This window comes from Protomyctophum parallelum (assembly GCF_964188405.1).
Source record: "Protomyctophum parallelum genome assembly, chromosome: 6".
Classification (NCBI taxonomy): Eukaryota; Metazoa; Chordata; class Actinopteri; order Myctophiformes; family Myctophidae; genus Protomyctophum; species Protomyctophum parallelum.
In genome coordinates, this window is record NC_139701.1 from 39,984,207 (window position 1) to 39,997,161 (window position 12,955).

Consider the following 12,955-nt stretch of genomic DNA (forward strand, 5'->3'; position numbering starts at 1 on the left):
GTTTTCAAATCATGATTTTTAGTGCAAAAGTATTCTACTATTTCTTAGCTGTCAAGTTCATATAGTATGTGCAAGTGTTATCAGCGTGTGTGTGCATGTGTGTGTGCTTCTGTGTGAGCATTCTGACGTGGGTGTTTATTATCCACCTTCAGATAGTAATCATGATACTGTCGTCGGCCCTGCTCATGTCTATCGGCTCTGGATGGTTTGAGAGTAACATCTCGTCCAAGATCGAGAGTCTGTCCGCAATGTGGGTCAGAAATGATCCCATCTTCACCGGCTTCCTCAACTTCTTTAGTTACATCATGCTGTTAAGCGCTGCTATGCCCATAGCACTCTATATCACGTTAGTTGACCAACCCTTATGTGCAGTTGTTTACGTCACGTGTGTGCGTGTGTGTGTGCGTGTGAGTGTGAGTGTGTGTGTGTGTGTGTGTGTGTGTGTGTGTGTGTGTGTGTGTGTGTGTGTGTGTGTGTGTGTGTGTGTGTGTGTGTGACCATGTACGCATGCAATAAAGTTGTCAAAATTAGGGCTGTCACGATTACAAATTTAAGTTGACGATTAATTGTCACACATAATTGTCATTAAAGGATTTAATTGTGTTTTGGCATTGAACATTGGAACATTATGAATAGAAATTACACATTGGCGTTTCCATTCCTAATCAAAAAGTGCACAGGGCAGATACAGGTATGACAAATACATTTTAATCAATTCTATACTTTATACTTTATACGTTTATACAAATAGCAAACAAATTATGTAATAATTGTGACAACCCTAGGTATTATATGTGTGTGGTTACAGGCAAATGCCCTTCATACGTTTGTATTGTAATTTGTGCACTTGTGTGAGCTGACATTTGTGCATATCCACAGGTTTGACATAATCCACGTGATACACAGCAAGTTCATTGGCTGGGATGTGGAGATGCGCGTCCAACCTACGGTCCCCGCTCAGGCCAGGAACACGTCCCTGAATGAGGAGCTGGGCCAAGTTGGTCACCTGCTGAGCGACAAAACGGGGACACTGACGCAGAACAGGCTGCTCTTCAGACAGTGCTGCATCGGTGGAGAAATCTATGGTATGAGATCATGGGGAGCTTTGATAATAATCTTTATTGTAGAGCTTTCACACATAGATGTGGTTCAAAGTGCTGTACAATGAAACATAATAACGCCAATAAAAGGTAGGATCTATTGAAAGGTTAAATGAAAGCAGTAATGTTAAGAAAGGATAAAATCAGTTCAAAGGAAATCAATTAAAAGAAAGGTCGTGAAAGAGGCAGAGAAGCTTTGTCTCTTAAAGGAAGCAGAAGTGGTGCCTCTTAGAATCAGAAGCAGCTTTATTGGCAACTTTAAGGCCACTTGAGTTAAGATGAATTAAGCTTAATTAAAGGAAACCCTGGGCTGATGTTGTAGTTGGTTTTCCAGTTCATTTCATCTATTTATTTCATTTCATTTATGGGTTTAGTGGGTTTTGTAAGCAATCTAGCTTCAGCTAATATTAATAATGGGTGCATTATATTTCAGGGGGCTAATGTGCAAGCAGACAGTACTTTTGACTTTATGCTTGCACATTGGCACACCTACTGTATATCTAACACACCCAATGATTCGTTTTATTAGCTGCCTGCCATGTTTTACTCTGCTGTAGTTTTTAACCTATACAAGAAAACATACTACAACATCAGCCTAGGGCAGTGGTCGGCCTTGGCTGAGTTTAGATCCATTTGATCATGTCCCAGAACATACCTTATAAAACATTTACACCTTATAAAACATTTACATAATAAACGAGCTATAGGTGGCATAATGAACTAGATGGATAGATATACCTTTATTGATCCTGCGGGGGAAATTCAGTTGCCTTCATTGTACTGAAAACGCCATTGACAGGCCACTTGTTTATGATTGTTCAAATCATCTAATCGTATCTGTATTTAGCTGCAGACCACAATCTTTTTTAATTCACAGACAAATGAAACTAAGGACTTGCATGCACGTACGCACAAATGCTGGGACTGTTCTTGCGTAGCTCTGTCGTTCGCTCTTTCTCTTTCTCTCTTTTCTGTGCGCTTTGGCACCACCCAAGCACTCTTGAATGTATGCAGGGGTGTAGCTACTTTTGTACCTACAAGAGTATATAGGATTTTGTTACGGCACCTGAAAATGAGAAAGAAATGCACAAAAATGGCATTTTTAGAAGTGGACATGATGCTGTTCATGTGCGTTCCGAATTTTGCACATGCGCAGTATAGGTGAAACCAACCATAATGTGGGGTTTCCAACATTTTTGCTTTTGAGCCATTTGGTCCTGCCCAATGAGCCAAGAGCCATAACATATGAAAATGTTCACCACTTTTGATGCGTGTGTGTGTAAAGTTGCACCCGTTTTTGGCCCTCTAAAATGCAATTTATTTGTGCATATACAGTAGAATAATAAATCCTTCTTTGCATTTCAGCAGGGTTTCGCACTGGTCCTAGTGCTCATTATGTTTTTTTAATAACACTACTGCTACTATCCACAAAAGCACAATGTCTCACAAAGAACAATACATTGTCATTGTTGCCCCAGCTTGCTCAAGCATGCTTATTTGACACCTGCCCGTGCACGTGCATACACACACAACTCTTGGCTCCAGTTACATGTTTGTTTTGGCACCCAAGACTGTACCATAACAGTTGACCTCACTGATGTGCCTCCTAAAATATTTACGCAGACGCTCACATAAGGGTGAGATCAACATAATGCACCGAATCTTCACTTCTGTATAATATGAAGCATAGCACAAGGAACTGCACAGCAAGATTCGCCATGTTGACATAACCTTCCCTGGATAACGGTGTTCTTTGTTTTGTGTTTTTTTTATTATTCTACTGCTATTAATAACGAATACTTGATTATTGGACCATTATTCTTTATTTTTTTCATGTTTTTGGGGTGATTTGTTTTTAGGTGAAATTGTTCTGACGATTCATCATCAAATGACCATTGTGGAAGGAACACGTTATTCCAACCATTGCGCCGCCATGCTCTTTTCCTATATTTTATTTTCATACTCTTATCTCTTCTCTTTATAATTATTTTCCTCCTCTTCCCGTTGCCATCATTGACTCCAGACCATTTAAGAAAATGTAATTTCAGGCACCTTTTAATGTTTAATGACTGTGTGTTTTCACAGGTGATGCGTGCATCAGTGCTGAGAATGTAAAGGTAACAAGTCACATTGTTGCGCACTCCATGACATCCATAGGAAAGTTGCATAAAACGTATGGTTTATTTTGAACATTCGCTACCCCCTTTTTCCACTTTTATTGGTACTTTGTGCATTGTAAACAGTAATCTCTCAAAGTTTTGGCAAACATAAATTCAAAAGAAAATCACGTCTAGTGGTCTGGCCACCTAGGCTCCAAGTAGCCTGGGTTCGAGTCCCCATCCCCGACAGCCTTTGCTGTGTGTTCCCCATTTCTCTCACTCCCCCTTTCATGTCTTTTATCGTCTGAAAATGAAAGATTTACTTTCTTGTTTTGTTGACATACATTATACTGTCCCCGGCTTGTATGAATTTATGGTGTCATTAGCTTATGTGGGCTGACCATACAATTTAATAGAATTTCATTCAGAAAGTGACAAACATCTGTCAGTCCTAAATGTGTCATTCCATCCTGTCCCTAGCCAATGGACCTCAGCTGGAATACCTACTCCTGCGGAGGTATGGCCTTCTCAGCTCCAACCCTGGTGGAGTGTCTGAGAAAAAATGAGTGTCACCTCCTTAGAGAGTTCTTCAATGGGCTGGCTCTTTGTCACACTGTCATGGCCGAGTGGAAGAAAGGTGAGCGCTCATGTGTATTTCATGCATTTAGACTAGAGTTCGACAAAAGGAGTTTGTAAATTCTGCACAACTCTCCCCTATACATGTGATGATTTGAGCTGTGTAGCTCTCCTTCAGACACTGAACCAATAGAGCGTTGCAGTCCCGCCCCCGACGAGGGCCCAGAAAAGAATTCCCCTCATTTTCCTCATAGACTTTTCAAAAAGTATTTATTTAAAGACGTTTACGCCAACTCTTGTTGTGACAAATCATGACAATCATTTGGGCAGATCAAATAATTAGTAAGAAGGAGGTAGAAAATTAGTAAAAAAAAGACAGTGTACAGCACTTTTTGTTTTGTTTTTCTTCTTTGTGTTTGTTGTGATTTGTCACAACAAGAGTTGGCTTTGTCCGCGGCGTAAACGTTTTTTTTAAATAAATATATTTTTTAATGAATGGGGAATTATTTCCTGGGCCGTCGTCGTTCTGAAAGTGTGACGCTCTATTTTGAGACATTTTAAAAGACATAATATAACACATTATATATATGTATTTATTTTTCTACCCGTAGAGTACCCGTGTGTCCCTTTTGTGCCCATACAGTATAGAGATATCTGTTTCTGTCTGTCTACCTGCATCCCGTTTATGTCCATATGGATATCTCTGTTTGTCAGTCCTTGTCCCCTATATTCTTGTCCCCTATATTGGAATGCCCATATATTGGCATATTGATTGGAGTATCTGTTCTGGATAAGTGGATATTCGAAATACTGGACGGCGGACACCTCACTCCCTCGAGTCCTTGCCGTTGCCTGCATGCACTGAGTATGAAGTCCACGGTCCCATACAGTATGGGCATAGCATATCTGCGGCTGATTGATTGATTGATTGATTGAAATATTTATTAACAGTTTGTAGAATTTACAGTACATTTTAAGCACAAACTCAATACAAAGACTGTCAACTGTGAGTGGACGACCCAATTAAGCATTACACTTGTTTACAACAGGGTCCACATTGTTCAATTCATCAAAACATTTAAAGACATACAAACATTTAGAGACATACAAATAGACATTTCTATGTAGCTAAAGAACAGAACAGGAATTCATCATATGGGAAGCAAAAAAGGGAAAAGATACAATATACAGTGAGGGAAAATGGGGGGGGGGGGGTGGGGGGGATTCAGATTGTACAGAGATTTTACGGCTCTGGACAAACGGATCTCTGTATCCGTATTAGTCTCTTTTATCAGTTATGGGCATGCCCTCTTTTGTGCTCATACTGTATGGAGCTGACGCAATGACGATGAATTTAGGTTAGACAACAACACTATTTTGTCTTAATAATCTCCATTGGGAACTAGTAGTTTTATTTCGCTCATTGAAGGCAAATCAAGAAGTACACTGCATCTGCATTTGATATGAATCAGTAGAACATAGGCCGAAGGTGTAGGTAGGCTGAATCCATGGCTATACTGTATGTATATTGTTCCAGGGGCACCAGTCTACCAGTCTGCATCCCCTGATGAGGAGGCTCTTGTTGGGGCAGCCAGGGAACTGGGCTTTGTCTTCCTCTCCAGGACCAGAGAGTCACTGACCATCAGTGAGATGGGTATCACTAAGGAGTACCAGCTGTTGGCACTGCTGGACTTCACCAGCCAGAGGAGGCGCATGTCTGTACTGGGTGAGAGAGGACCTAGAATACCGGTTCCCAAACAGTGGGGTCGGGACCCATTTGTGGGTCGCGGACACATTCTTATGGGTCCCTTTTATATTTTGTATCCTAGATTTTGTTTTTAATTATTCAAAACATTTTCGACCTAATTTCCACCACTTTATTATTGTTCTGCTGTGTATCCTTGCAGAATGACACATCCCTCTGGCTGTATTTTGGTTTTGTTCCACTGTTTATGTTGACATTACACTGTTTATGTTGAACAATAATTGGTATAATATACAATAATTACAGTACATGAGTATTAATCTGTACATCAGTACACAGATTTTCTCTATTATAATGTGGTGCAAGGCATTAACAAATATGTCTTGTTTTAGTGAATTTATTATTATTAATTGCATTAATTAATAATTCATTTATTGTTACAATTTCCTGAGTTGGAATGCAACCAGACATTATTATTGGGTAGATGCATTAAACAATGTAGTACCAGTATACGAAAGGCCTTTTATTGGTGCATTAAACAATGTAGTACCAGTATACGAAAGGCCTTTTATTGGTGCATTAAACAATGTAGTACCAGTATACGAAAGGCCTTTTATTGGTGCATTAAACAAGTAAAGGCAACATTTTGAAAGCATAGGTTGAGCATGTAGGGGAACCAGGTAAGAAGAAAAATGCTGCTTGTTTATAATATACAATATTATATAAATAAAATACTGTATCCTACTAACCTATTTTAGCGCTACTACCGTACTTTAGAAGATTGTCATATTTCTCTCTTCTAATCTTTGATCTCTCAATCATGCTAATGCTCCCCTCTCTCTGTCAATCATCTTTTCCTATTGATGAATACTCCATAATGTATTGATGTATACCAGCGTGACTGGTGCTCTGTGCATTGTTTTCAGTGCGAGACCCAGAGGGAGGGCTGAAGCTGTACTCTAAAGGGGCTGACCTAGTGATTATGGAGAGACTGCAGATGGACGATCCACATCGGGAGAGCACCGACAAATTCCTGGAGGTATACCATGGATCCTCAACCTGTTATGCACCGTATTCACACAGCGGCCATCTTGCCATTAAGTTAATGAAATGCCACCCCGTTGCTTTTTCATTGCAAAATGGCAACATGAATATGGTCTATTTCAAGTGGGCCCCCAAACAATTGGCAAAACACATAAGATTTGAATGATGTCATTAAAAACATGAATGTTGTAGGTGCCAACATCCCCAAATTACCTTGCACGTCTTAATTTTTTTTTTACATTTTCTTAATTTATTAAAACTAAATAAAAAACTCAAAGTGGCCTTGTGGTTAGAGTGTCCACCCTGAAACTGTGAGGTCAGGGTTCGATCCCCGGCCAGGTCATACAAAAGATTGTAAAATGGGACCCAATGCCTCCCTGCTTGGCATTCAGCCCTGCTTGGCATTCAGCATTCAGTTGGATTGGGGAGTCAAATCAACTAAGCCGAGCGTGGCACGGACACAGCTCACCGCTCCAAGAGATAGGTCAAATGCGGAGAACACATTTCACTGCGTTAACGTGTGACAAATCATACGACTTTGAAGAGGTAAAAATGAATCGAACAAAAACGCTGTCCTCAAAGTCTTTATATACAGGCCTATATTCACACCTGTACCTAATCAAAACAGATTTTCTCAATCTAATAATTACAGCAGAAAAACATTATGCAACGTTACATTATGCACAGTTCACAATTTCACATACTATATAATTTGGCTAAACAAACACTGAAAATACAAATAAAGTATACCTTGTTACAAAACAAAACAATAAGTAAATAATTCTCACACAACACACACAGCATAATGTTTCCACATGCATGATCCCACAAATGTATGTGGGATGTATTTTTTCTTCAAAACCTAGGAAAGAAAATGTGTTTTCATTCTGATACCGATAAAGTATACTGGTTGAAAATGTAGACAGAGACTTGGTGTGGAAAAGGTGGAAAATTATTGTGTGTGTGTGTGTGTGTGTGTGTGTGTGTGTGTGTGTGTGTGTGTGTGTGTGTGTGTGTGTGTGTGTGTGTGTGTGTGTGTGTGTGTGTGTGTGTGTGTGTGTGTGTGTGTGTGTGTGTGTGTGTGTGTGTGTGTGTGTGTGTGTGTGACGTCTCCAGGTGTTTCTTGACCTACCCTGTTTCCTCTTCCCCTGTGGGTTGTAGTCCAGGGCCTGTCTTGTGGTGTTATCTTATATAAAATATATGAACATCATCACACTCTTATGGTACTTTCCATGTCCTCTTCTTTGAGCTTGAAGCTGAACTGGTCCTGCAAATCATAGCCAGCTTGTCAATCACCTGAGAGTATGAAATGCCTAATTAAGGATCAGTTAAAACTTTTACGTCCCAATCAATACAAATTTGAAGACCAAGATGAGGCGTGTAATCCCTGATCAGCACTCCCACTGAGGCATTTGATGCATAGCATATTGAAGATCTATCATGCGGTGTTGGTTTTTTCCCCTTTCTATTGATAAAACTCGGTACCTCAGCGGAGATCCCACAGTGTAACCACAATTTACAGTTGTAACATATCAATATAAATGTGTTATATTTCTTGTGTCAGTTATTCGCAGAGGTCTGCCTGAGGACTTTGTGCGTGGCGGTTCGATCCGTGCCTGAGGCATTGTGGGGGAAATGGAGCAAGATCCTCACCTCCACTACTAACATGGTGACCTCTGACCGTGAGAAGACACTGGAGGCACTGTATGATGACATGGAGAAAGACCTGCAGGTAGCTTCATGCCCATCGTCAGATAACATGTCTGATGCTCCTCTGTGGTGTGTGAACCCTGCATGTGCTCAGCTTACAGTACTGTGCTTTGGTCTTATTAAATATAGAGTAGGATGTGCAGACCCAGTGGTTCTCAAACATTTTCATGTCAAGGACCCCCAAATTGATGTGTATTTCAAAGTCAAAGTTTGGCCGAAGACCCACACCCACTGGCGCAGGGTCCATTGGGCCACGCTGCCCAGATTTACTTTTCATTGTTATCATGGTTATTTTATTTACCATGATTTAAGACCAAAATAAAATATACAGAAATGCATTCCTTCAGCTGATGAGTGTGGAACAAGGAAAGGACAGTAGCACAAAAACATCTTGTTGTTTATCCTCGAGTGTAGTTGCTGGGAGTGACGGCCATAGAGGACCGGCTTCAGGAGGGGGTTCCTGAGACCATCGAACTACTCCGACAGGCCGGAATAAAAATATGGGTGCTGACTGGGGACAAAAAAGGTACGGTAAATAAGCAGGAAGGAGGAACACCCAAGGGGAATAGTATCATTATACAGTGACCTCCTGTGTCTGAACATACAAAGTCTCCTTAGCCTTTCTCTCTCTCTCTTGTCTTCCTTTTCTCTCTCTCTCTCTCTCTCTCTCTCTCTCTCTCTCTCATTTCCCACTCCCTCTGTCTTTCCACACAGAGACGGCGGTGAATATTGGATACTCTTGCAAACTACTGGATCCTGATACCAGATTACTGGAAGGGCAGGAGCTGAGGTTAGCAATGATAAAAATACACACACACAGTCTCTCTCACACACACACACACACACACACACACACACACACACACATTCACATTGATCTTGGTGTGTTTGCTTCCACAGACAGATCCTCCAGTCCTCAGACCCTGGGGTCAGTTTGTCTAAACCCCGGCAGACAGAGATGTGGTCTGTAGACAGGGAGACGGCTGGGGAGAAGACTGCTCTTGTTCTCACCGGAGAACAGCTGGTAAACAATGAGCTTCAAATAGCCTACTGCTCAAATGACTCGACGTGATCAAAGTCAAAGTCACTCATGATATATAGTTAACTAAAACTAAAACATTTCAGATGACAGAAATATGACTAAAACTAATTGAAATTCTATTCAAAAACGAAATAAAAAATGTCTGTAAAAGCCAACACTGCTCTGATGACCCCCTGTAGTTAATCTGAGGACCCACTGGGGGTCCCGGACCCCCTGTTGTAGACCCATGTTATAGAGCAGGGGTGCCCAAAATGTAGATTGCGTAATAGTACCATTACAAAGTTATATACAAAAAAGCCCTTGCATTTGTTTTGTAATTTATGGAAATTCTTAGATATTTATTTTTTCTTCATGAAATTACTGAAGAAATCTTTGAATTTCATGAAAGTTTTTCCTTTTGAAAAGGTTTTGAAATTATATGTAGGAAACCAAAAATAAAGGGACCTATAAAAATCCATCTGCGGCCCACAAATGGGTCCCGACTCCCGACCCACTGTTTGGGAACCAGTGAACTAAACGGCCCACCCATAACTCTACACTTTTTTAATGTGCTGTCCCATGCCGTGGCCCACCCATAACTTTCCTCTGTCTTTGATGCGCTGTCCCAGGCGGTGGCCCACCCATAACTTTCCTCTGTCTTTGATGCGCTGTCCCAGGCGGTGGCCCACCCATAACTTTCCTCTGTCTTTGATGCGCTGTCCCAGGCGGTGGCCCACCCATAACTTTCCTCTGTCTTTGATGCGCTGTCCCAGGCGGTGGCCCACCCATAACTTTCCTCTGTCCCAGATGGATTTCCACCGCCAACCAGAGTGGGGTGCCAGCTTCATGCGGTTGGCTGAGCAGTGTCAGTCGGTTGTGTGCTGCCGGGTGACTCCTCTACAGAAGGCTGACATCGTTACCTTAGTGAGAAAACACACCAAATCAGTCACCATGGCCATCGGAGATGGTGCCAACGATGTCAACATGATAAAGAGTAAGTTGGATGATTTTGGATCAAATGTAATTTATGGTGCGGTTGTTTTGAGTGGTGCAACCACTCCAAGGAACAGCAATGTGACGTTAATGAGCCAATGACTATGAGTACCAGTAGGGGCGCTGTTGTGCCAGAAACAGAGAGAGAGAGATAGTATTAGTGCTGCACTGTTGCCTGCTAATGAGAGAGAGAGAGAGAGAGAGAGGAGAGGAGATGGGGGGGGGGGGGGGGGGGGGGAGTTGCACCACTCGGTTCACACGGGTGTGATTTTTTATTTTGTGTTCTATAATGTAATGTTCTCTCTCACCTTCCTAGCGGCTCATATCGGCGTAGGGCTGGTGGGAGTGGAGGGAGGTCAGGCAGTGCAGAATGCAGACTTTTCGTTGGGCCAGTTCAGATTTCTACAGAGGCTGCTATTGGTCCACGGCCGCTGGTCATACCGTCGCATTTCCTTCTTCCTGCGTTACTTCCTGTATAAGACCACCTGCTTCGCTCTCGTTCACGTCTGGTATGGTTTCTACAGCGGCTACAGCGCTCAGGTAAGATAACAAGAGGCTGAAAGTGAAATGTACAAGCAATTCAGGAATGCTAACACTTGTGAAAAAATGTGAAAATGTTATAACTGATACTGCTGCAGTGCAGGTTTTCAGTATGGGCACAGTCGAGCTGACCTTGACCGCATTCCTCTGTTCCTCTCCTGCAGACCATGTATGAGTTCTGGTACATTCCTCTCTACACTTCCTTTTACACGTCATATCCAATTTTGAGCGTGGCCATCTTTGATCAGGTGAGACAGAAACTGAGAAGAATAAGTGAAACCTGCAGAACAGTCCGGTCCAACTGCACTGGCCATCTCCTTTTTGACTCATTGAATCTTTAAGATATTAGTGTCAGTGGTGGAAAAGGTATTCCCATTTTTTACTTAAGTTAAGGTATGTAGAAATACTCTGTTACAAGTAAAAGTCTGAAATTCAAAATGTACTTTACCAATAGTCAACAAAGTACCAATAGTAGAAAATATTCATTATGCTGAATGTCCTATTTCACAAGTTTTCAAATGTGTAAATTGTGTACAAATCTTTTTTAAACCCTTTTAGGGTTGAAATGATTAATGGTATGTTTTGTAATAATCGAAATCTACAAAGTAATTAGTAGGTCCAGCTTCCCTGTGTCCTCGCTGCTAACGTGCCTATTGGACAAAGATGGGTTGGAGAGGGCCTTAGCAAAGAGCTAATTGTAACGGAGTAAATTACAATATTTGCCTCTGAGATGTAATGGAGTAGAAGTAAACGTACAGACATTTTAAAATACCGTACTCCAGTCAAATTTGTACTTAAAAGTACAATAATTGCGGTGGCGTAACCGTCTGGGCACCCGACTGGTAATCCAGTCTCAGTGTGCCGCGGGTTCGACTCCCGAGCCCGACACGGCCTTTACTGCATGTCTTCCCCCACCATCTCTCTCCCGTTTCCTGTCAGCCTACTATCTGTCCCTTAAAAAAAAACAATAAAAGGCGTAAGCCGCAAAAATAATATCTAAAAAAAAAAAGTACAATAATTGAGTAAATGCACTTGTTACTTTAAATCACTGATTATTGTTCTACATGAACAGACACAAACAAAAATAATCTTCCATTCTGTCTGTCTGTCTGTCTCTCTGTCTTTCTCTCTCACTCTCTCTCTCACTCTCACTCTCACTCTCTCTTCTCTCTCTCTTCTCTCTCAGGATGTCGGGGTAGAGGAAAGCCTGAAATGGCCATCGTTGTACCATTCTGGACAGAAATATGAGCACTTCAACTTCAAGATAATGGCAGCGACACTCCTGTATGCCGTTTACACGTCCATGGTGCTCTTCTTCATCCCCTTAGGAGTCTGGCAAGACTTTGGACGTGACTACCAGACCATGGCCTTCACCGTCGCCATGGGAGCGTTTTTTGCCACCAACACTGAGGTCAGAGGTCAAAATGTTTCTTGCGTTGGACTGAAGCTTCTGTGAAGGAGTTTTGCTTTGCTGCTAACCACTTGAACCCCAACGTGCCTATTGTAGGGGGAACATTTGGCAAAAAATTGCAGATCTACAAGCTTCACAAGACAACTATTTTATTCGGCTGCTGCTACATTGATTGGACTAGGGCTACAACTATCGATCATTTCCTTATTTATTCTATCAGGTATTTAATAATAACCGGAGAGGTAAACGTCAGCGTGGTGTTTGTGATTGTTTGTGTCAGGTGATACTGTTCATCAAACACTGGACAGGCTGGAACGTAGCGGCGGTGGGCATCAGCATACTGCTCTTCTTCCTTGGTACCATCATCACTCAGAGCACCCGGATGTTCCAGAGGTCACCCCGGGAGTACTTCTTCATTGGTACGTCTCTCCTCCACTGGAGGACCTCTGGATGTTCCAGAGGTCACCCAGGGAGTACTTCTTCATTGGTACGTCTCTCCTCCACTGGTGGGAGAGTATAGGGCTGCCTGCAACTGTCCATTATTTTCTTCCCAGCGATCATGCTAACTTTTTTACATCGAATGAATCAAATAATTATGATTTATGAATACATATCGTTGCTGTCGGGCAGAAACCTCTGATCTTCGTATTCTAACTTCGTATTCTAACTAGTGTTTTTTTGTATATCGGTGCCATACTTGATACAAGTGTGTGTGTGTGTGTGTGTGTGTGTGTGTGTGTGTGTGTGTGTGTGTGT

General features: G+C 41.8%; 1 protein-coding gene across 1 annotated transcript in view; it reads left to right on the top strand.

The window, feature by feature from the left end:
* atp8b3 (ATPase phospholipid transporting 8B3) overlaps positions 1-12,955 on the top strand; it is a 28,072-nt gene that overhangs the window by 13,848 nt on the left and 1,269 nt on the right. The window contains exons 13-27 of the mRNA XM_083766497.1: positions 153-346; positions 880-1,085; positions 3,186-3,217; positions 3,680-3,836; positions 5,313-5,501; positions 6,407-6,519; positions 8,089-8,256; positions 8,649-8,760; positions 8,949-9,024; positions 9,135-9,258; positions 10,063-10,249; positions 10,565-10,788; positions 10,953-11,036; positions 11,975-12,199; positions 12,480-12,618. Coding sequence (XP_083622623.1) covers positions 153-346; positions 880-1,085; positions 3,186-3,217; positions 3,680-3,836; positions 5,313-5,501; positions 6,407-6,519; positions 8,089-8,256; positions 8,649-8,760; positions 8,949-9,024; positions 9,135-9,258; positions 10,063-10,249; positions 10,565-10,788; positions 10,953-11,036; positions 11,975-12,199; positions 12,480-12,618 — 2,230 coding nt within the window. The remainder of the gene's footprint in view (positions 1-152; positions 347-879; positions 1,086-3,185; positions 3,218-3,679; positions 3,837-5,312; positions 5,502-6,406; positions 6,520-8,088; positions 8,257-8,648; positions 8,761-8,948; positions 9,025-9,134; positions 9,259-10,062; positions 10,250-10,564; positions 10,789-10,952; positions 11,037-11,974; positions 12,200-12,479; positions 12,619-12,955) is intronic.